This window comes from Otolemur garnettii, unplaced genomic scaffold, assembly GCF_000181295.1.
Source record: "Otolemur garnettii isolate 467f Iridium unplaced genomic scaffold, OtoGar3 scaffold00013, whole genome shotgun sequence".
NCBI classification, from domain to species: domain Eukaryota; kingdom Metazoa; phylum Chordata; class Mammalia; order Primates; family Galagidae; genus Otolemur; species Otolemur garnettii.
Genome location: NW_003852408.1, coordinates 28,457,328 through 28,465,464, shown reverse-complemented (window position 1 = coordinate 28,465,464; position 8,137 = coordinate 28,457,328). Strand labels below are relative to the sequence as shown.

The following is an 8,137-nucleotide window of genomic DNA, read 5'->3' as shown; positions in this document are numbered from 1 at the left end:
AAAAAAAAAAAAAAAAAAAAAAAAATCTATACTAAATTTTGCCCTTAAGTATGGTTCATCCTACAGTCATTCTCACTCTAAGTTTCATTTTTTTTTTTGCTCTTACCCTCTATGCCTCCTTAGCTTTCTTTTCATGTGCTATTTAACAGTTGTTTTATTTTCTTTTTTGAGACAGAGCCTCACATTCTTGCCCCCAGTAGAGAGCTGTGACATCATAGCTCACAGGAACTTCAAACTCTTGTGCTCAAGAGATCCTCTTGCCTTGGCCTCCAGGTAGCTGGGACTACAGGCACCCACCACAAATGCCCAGCTTTTTTTTTTTTTTAAGAGACAGGGTCTCTCTCTTGCTCAGGCTGGTTTCTAACTTGAACTCATGAGGTCAAGCAATCCACCAGCCTCGGCCTCCCAGAGTGCCAGAATTATAGTGAACTACCACACCTGGCCCTGTTTAATAGTTTTAATTCTTCCCCTCCTGGCATTACCTCATCTGTCTTCATTATAAAAGGCAACCTCTTCCTTTGGCTGCTGCTTCTCTCCTGTAACTCATGTATCTATTAATGTTCCCAGTGTTTATATCTTGATTTGTTATTTTGTATAAGCTATTACTGGTTTTTATTTAGTCAGATTTAAAATAATATAAATATATTATGAGGTGATAGTCAAGAACCATTTCTCCCAAGAGGTGACAATAACTGAAGAACCCATGGTAACTGGAGAGCAGTTCTGAATCTTTGATCCTTTATCTGAATATTACATTCTTTCTTATACCACGGGCTAAAGGATTTTCACTGATATGGCTCAGCCTACTCCAGAAAAATAGGTTTCATTGCTAGACTGTGCCTCTTACTGGAGCTAATTTGGAACAACATAACATATATTCTTTTTACCATCTGGCCATTGCAACTTAATTGATAATGTATTTGTTGAGTAGGAACTATGTATTTACAGTTATGCAGTACAAAAGAAACATGTCATGGTTCTTCCTCTCACTTAATGTAATAACTGCTTGTATGAGTAGACATTTGATACAGATAAATTTGATGTTATAAAACTGTAGGGGAGATTTTTAAATTAACTCTTGTAAATGAAAATAATGCACATTTATTAAGATCTTATCTAGATCCACATAGAATTTTCAGTAGGCTTAATTCATATAAAACTAACATTTATCAGGTTATTAATTGACACTTGATTATTCGATTAGGCTTTTTAAGTAACTTCTAAAGTATTATGGGTTAGGAATAAAATGAAAAGCAACTTAGACTTAAAATCAGAAGTGTTAACTTGAAGAGACTGTTTGTCATAAATGTGCATTCTCAATGTGACACTTTTTTTTTTCTTTAAGCAACCTTTCACATAATAGGCGTGTGCCAAAAATTGGTCCTTATCCAGATTATTCTTCCTCCTCATATATCGAAGACTCTATTCATCACACTGACAGCATTGTGAAGAATATTTCCTCTGAGCATTCAATGTCTAGCACACCTTTGACAATAGGGGAAAAGAACCGAAACTCAATTAATTATGAACGTCAGCAAGCACAAGCTCGAATCCCTAGCCCTGAAACGAGTGTCACCAGCCTGTCCACCAACACAACAACCACAAACACCACTGGCCTCACTCCAAGTACTGGCATGACCACTATATCTGAGATGCCATACCCAGATGAAACAAATCTGCATGCCACAAATGTTGCACAGTCAATTGGGCCAACCCCTGTCTGCTTACAGCTGACAGAAGAAGACTTAGAGACTAACAAGTTAGACCCAAAAGAAGTTGATAAGAACCTCAAGGAGAGCTCAGATGAGAATCTCATGGAGCATTCTCTTAAACAGTTTAGTGGGCCAGACCCACTGAGCAGTACCAGTTCTAGCTTACTTTACCCACTCATAAAGCTTGCAGTAGAAGTGACTGGACAGCAGGACTTCACACAGGCTGCAAATGGCCAAGCATGTTTAATTCCTGATGTTCTGCCTACTCAGATCTATCCTCTCCCCAAGCAACAGAACCTTCCTAAGAGACCTACTAGTTTGCCTTTGAACACCAAAAATTCAACAAAGGAGCCCCGGCTAAAATTTGGCAGCAAGCACAAATCAAACTTGAAACAAGTAGAAACTGGAGTTGCCAAAATGAATACAATCAATGCAGCAGAACCTCATGTGGTGACAGTCACCATGAATGGTGTGGCAGGTAGAAATCACAGTGTTAACTCTCATGCTGCCACAGCCCAATATGCCAATGGGACAGTACCATCTGGCCAGACAACCAACATAGTGGCACATAGGACCCAAGAAATGCTACAGAATCAATTTATTGGTGAGGACACCCGGCTGAATATTAATTCTAGTCCTGATGAGCATGAACCTTTACTGAGACGAGAGCAGCAGGCTGGCCATGATGAAGGTGTTCTAGATCGTCTTGTGGACAGGAGGGAACGGCCACTAGAAGGTGGCCGAACTAATTCCAATAACAACAACAGCAATCCATGTTCAGAACAAGATGTTCTTACACAGGGTATTCCAAGCACAGTAGCAGATCCTGGGCCATCAAAGCCCAGAAGAGCACAGAGGCCTAATTCTCTGGATCTGTCAGCCACAAATGTCCTGGATGGCAGCAGTATGCAGAGTAAGTGTAGAGATCATGTAATTTCTCCTATGTGTCTTTTGGGACTATTTAAATAAGTACTTAGAACAGATTACCTTTCAACTAGTGATTACTTACCTTTACATATCTGGAAAAAATATAAGCCATTTAATTGGGCCTCAAAACTAGACTATTATAAAGAAAAAAATAATGATTTTTGTCATTGATAATAGCATCACAATAGTTAGAATAATTACCAATTTAATATGTGATTTATATGGCTGCTGCTTTCTAATGCAACTCACATATTTGCTATAAACAATTGAGATTAAGTAAATATCACCAATTTAAGAACTCTAAGTAATTTTGTCAGTATGACTCTTTAAACAGTTCATTGTCCATGTTAATATTTACTGTATGTATATTTAGATTTTATCAGATTAACCTTAATAAAAATCCACAGAAATTTCAGAAAAGTTACTGTAAAGAAGCTTTGAAGTTGGCTTGGCACCTGTGGCTCAAGCAGCTAAGGCTCTAGGCACATACACCGGAGCTGTATCCAGCTGGGGCCCGCCAAACAACAATGACAGCTGCAACCAAAAACTAGCCGAGCATTGTGACGGGTGCCTGTAGTCCCAGCTACTTGGGAGGTGGAGGCAGGAGAATCGCTTGAGCCCAGGAGTTGGAGGTTGCTGTGAGCTATGATGCCACAGTACTCTACCCAGGGCAACAGCTTGAGACTCTGTTTCAAAAAAAAAAAGAAAGAAAGAAACTTTGAAGTTGTTCTCATTCTCTCATATCTTTTTCAAGAGCTATGTGTCAAAGGCTAGGTGCAGTGGCTGATGCCTACAATCCCAGGACTTTAAGAGGTCGAGGCAGGAGAGTCACTAGAAGCTAGCAATTTGAGACCATTCTGAACAGGATAGCAAGACTCATGTCCCTACAAAAATATTTTTTTTGTTTGTTTTTGAGACAGGGTCTTACTATGTCACCCTCAGTAGAGTGCTATGGTGTCACAGTTCACAGCAACCTCCAACTCTTGGGCTTACGTGATTCTTTTGCCTGAGCCAACCAAGGAGATAGGACTACAAGCGCCTGCTACAAAACCTGGCTATTTTTTGGTTGCAGTTGTCATTGTTGTTTAGCAGGCCCAGGCCAGGCTCAAATCCACCAGCTTCAGTGTATGTGGCCAGCGCCCTACTCACTGAGCTACAGGTGCCAAGCTTCTACAGAAAAAAAATTTTTTTTTGAGACAGAGCCTCAAGCTGTCCCCCTCGGTGGAGTGCGGTGGCATCACAGCTCACAGCAACCTCCAACTCCTGGGCTCAAGTGAGTCTCCTGCCTCAGCTTCTCAAGTAGCTGGGACCACAGGCGCCCACCACAACCCCCGGCTATTTTTTTAGTTGCAGCCATCATTGTTGTTTGGCGGGCCCAGGCTGGATACAGCTCTGAGCCTACAGAAAATTTTTTTAAATGAGCCAGGTATGGTCAAATTTTCATAGGCATAGGTTTATGCCTGTAGTCCCAGCTATTTGAGAGGCTGAGACAGGAGGAACACTTAATCCCAGGAGTTTGAGACTGTAGTGAGCTATGATTATGCCACTGTACTCTAGCCTGGGCAACAGAGATAGACCTTGTTTCTAAAAAACAAACAAAAAAGAGTTATGGGTTGCATGAGTCTCTCAGGATACCTATAGTATTATACTATGAGCCCCATAGCATCTTAAACAAATAACTTGAATTGATATTTGGTTTCTTGCCCTAAAGGAATTCCAACGCAAAACAAGGAGAACTCACCAAAATCTGTAACAGTTATTGTTCAATATGATTTCTCTTTTATATTAAAGCATTTGGGGGGAAAAGTTATGTTTTGTGATTGTCAAGGACTACAAAATGGGCTGACTGAAGGAGAATACAGGTCTCAGAAAACAATCAGTAAAATCTAGCCCATTGCTTGAATGGCTTATATCATAAACCAGTTGAAAGGGCTCTGTCTTGTAAGGCTCTGTATCAGGTTTTGGAAGAGGGAATTAATAGAAAATGTATGTTCTGGTATTTCTGTCATTCTTCAGAAAAATACTGTATTCCAGGTACTGTCAAAATTTGATCCATTTGAGCACTAATTAGAACGATTAAGCGCTTTTTACTAAATTAGCATCTCTATCAAAACCAAAATATTGGAGAGAATGTCTGAGAACTTTGAATTTTCTCCTGTTTTTATTTTTTGTGGTTTTTATCTATATTTTTTCCTTGTCATGGAGAATAATTCAGTCAATTTTTAAAACATTTAACTTAAAAGAGCCTCAAAAGTAAGTTGGTTAAGCTTTGCCTAGAAAAAGATTGCTTGGCATCATGAATCAAGAAATGTCTATTAGTGCCCTCCATATATATTAGTTTAACTTTCTCTTGAGTTACAACCCTAATACTTCACTTTTTAATAGTTTCTTCATATGGTTCATTTTTCTGTACTTTTATTTTCAGTAGGCGAGTCAATACAAGATGGCAAATCAGGATCAGGTGAAAAGATCAAGAAACGTGTGAAAACTCCCTACTCTCTTAAGCGGTGGCGCCCCTCTACCTGGGTCATCTCCACTGAACCACTGGACTGTGAGGTCAACAACAATGGCAGTGACAGGGCAGTTCATTCCAAATCCAGCACTGCTGTTTACCTTGCAGAAGGAGGCACTGCCACAACCATGGTGTCTAAAGATATGGGAATGAACTGTCTGTGAAGCCTATGGAGTGAAATTATTTTTTTGCATCATTTAAACATGCAGAAGACATTTAAAAAAACTGCTTTATCCTCTTGTCAGCACCCCCTCCCACCCCTGTAACAAGGACTTGCTTTAAATAGATTTCAGCTATGCAGAAAAATTTAGCTTATGCTTCCATATTTTTTAATTTTGTTTTTTAAGTTTTGCACTTTTGTTTAGTCTTGCTAAAGTTATATTTGTCTGTTATGACCACAGAATTATATGTGTGTGTATCAAAAAAGTGGTCTCAAAATATTTTTTTAAGAAAAAAACGCAAAAACAATGTATTGCTGATAATCAGTTTGGACCAGTTTCTAAAGGTCATTAAAACAGAAGCAAATTACGACAGGTTTGACTGCAGTGGTGTCTGGTATCCATGTTTTATTTCTGGGCACAAGTTAGTTTATATGTTGATATGTTCCTAAGCATATTATCTGGTGGACATTCTTGTCTGTTGTGTTTTGTTTGAATGTGCAATAGTCTATAGGCCACAAATAAGCTTTCTTGTAAAAGCTCTCTTCCTAACAGGGCACACATTCTTCCATATCAATATTTTTCTCCCCTATCTCCCATACTTTTTGTAGGTCAGTTCTATGACAGTGAATTTTGCACAGGAGAAAACAGCTACCTGATTTCTTACTTTCTCTCTTCTTATGGAGAATGCAGAAACAAAGGGCTCTAAAGAAAGAACTACCAAAACCTAATTTGAAATGCCATTTCTTTTAACCTTCCAAATCCTAAACATTTCCTTCCAGGCATTTTAATAAACATAATTGGTTCTAGTTTTGGAAGTTCATAAGAGAGAATAGAACAAAATATAGGAATCAAATATAGATTTTTCCCATTTTATTTTATTTCCATATCCATTTATTTAAGAAATACACTTGTGTCAGAAAACTTACAGAGCTATATCTACATGGGATTTCCAAGTAGGTAGATGGTTAAGACAATATAGTATTATAGCCTTTGGTCTCTGAATAGGCTATCTTTAACTCAAATTTATTATTTATTGAAGTTATTTATTGTAACTTCAAAAGTAATTCATAGTTTTAAACCTGTAGTATCTTTTTACCTTTCCCAAGCCAAGCCTGGCAACTTTATCTGACAATGATTCCTCTTCCTATGACCTAAAACACTGTGTGGAAAAATTCAACTGGCATGCCAAATCACTATGGAAGGAGGGATTGCTGCCAAACCTACCTTTTTTGAGCAGACTCAAATTTAATCTCTCTCTTTTCAAAATTGTTTCTTTGCTAATCCTATTTTCATAATTTTTCCTTTTGCCACTTTTTCACATGATCTTTGATATGTGAGCAGCATTTATTATTTTCATTATATTAGAGTATACCTTTTAGTGGTTACATGTCTTGAAATCATATTTTTAAAGCTTCCTTTGCTTTTTTCACTACTAATAATCTAAAGATTATTTTTTAGAATTTTAAAAAATTAAGCAATTTCTGTCAAATATGGGATTTTTTTCCCTAAACATAAATTATTTTCTGTTAGTTTGCAAACAATTATGATCTCACTTGCATTAATTTTTTTCAGATGTTGAGAGTGCTTAAATTAATAGACATTATCTAATTAAGTTCTAAGATATTTCTGGGGATTAAAAAGTTAAGGGGAAAATACAAATCCCAGAATTCCTGATTTAGGTGTTTAGCTCCTGAACAATATATTCTCACTCATATATTCTTCTACCTATAGTCAGCCTAAATTTCCCAATTTACTATCCAAAATACATGTGACTTACTTATATATAAGCCTTATCTTGTTTGCCATGTGCTGTGATCTTATATGAGTTACATGTTAATGCGCATATCATTTATTCAGCTGGATTGCTAAACATAGTTGTGATTATCTTACAAGTTTCCAGGATTTCTGCCTTTTATTTTTTATTGGTCCTTCTCTTAATTCAAACCCATAACAGAATTTTCAGTTTTCTAGCATTTAATTTTTTTCACAGTTTTTGTGTGTTTGTTTTTTGAGATCTTGCTTTGTTGCCCAGGCTAGAAATAGTGGCATGATCATAACTCACTGCAGCCTCCAGCTCCTGGGTTTAAATGATCCTTCCACCTTGGCCTCCAAAGTGCTGGGATTACAGGTGTTAGCCACTGCACCTGGCCTGTAGTTATTTCTATCTACCAAAAAATTGTTTCTATCATTCCCAGTACATTTTCACTTAGTTGTCTTGCCTTAAATATCTTTCAGATGTATTTCAGGATATTCTTTTCAAACATTTGTAGGACATTTTTTTTTTTTTTTTGAGACTGCATCTCACCCTGTTGCCTAGGCAAGAATGCTGTGACATCAGCCTAGCTCACAGTAACCTCAGACTCCTGGGTTCAAGCAATCCTGCCTCAGCCACCTGAGTAGCTGGGACTACGGGCACCGGCCATGATGCCCAGCTATTTTTTTCTGTTTTTAGTAGAGGCAGGCTCTCACTCTTACTCAAGTTGGTCTAAAACTCCTGAGCTCAAGGGATCCTCCTGCCTCAGCCTCCCAAAGTGAGGATTACAGGCATGAGTCACCATGCCTGGCCTTTAGGACAACTTTGAGTCAAAATAAATTATATTCCTTCTCCAATTTGAGGCATTAAGGATAAATGATTATTTGAATTCTAACTGATCTTTTCCTGCCAGAAGAAGAGAGTTATCTTATGTTCTGCTGTACTTTGTATTTGGGCCAGTTGATTTCAAGTTTTCCAACATTTTTTGATGTTTAATAATAAACTCCTCGAAAATATTAATGTTCCAGATTAGAAGAACTCTGTATAGTTTCCTATTTCATTCAAGCATGTT

At 37.7% G+C, this 8,137-nt stretch overlaps 1 protein-coding gene across 1 annotated transcript in view; it reads left to right on the top strand.

Annotated features, from left to right (window-relative positions):
• Positions 1–5,696, top strand: part of BMPR2 (bone morphogenetic protein receptor type 2) — a 195,857-nt gene extending 190,161 nt beyond the window's left edge. Inside the window, exons 12-13 of the mRNA XM_003785030.3 lie at positions 1,346–2,625; positions 5,065–5,696. Of these exons, the coding sequence (XP_003785078.1) occupies positions 1,346–2,625; positions 5,065–5,315 (1,531 nt within the window). The 3' untranslated portion in view covers positions 5,316–5,696. The remainder of the gene's footprint in view (positions 1–1,345; positions 2,626–5,064) is intronic.
• Positions 5,697–8,137: the final 2,441 nt, after the last annotated feature.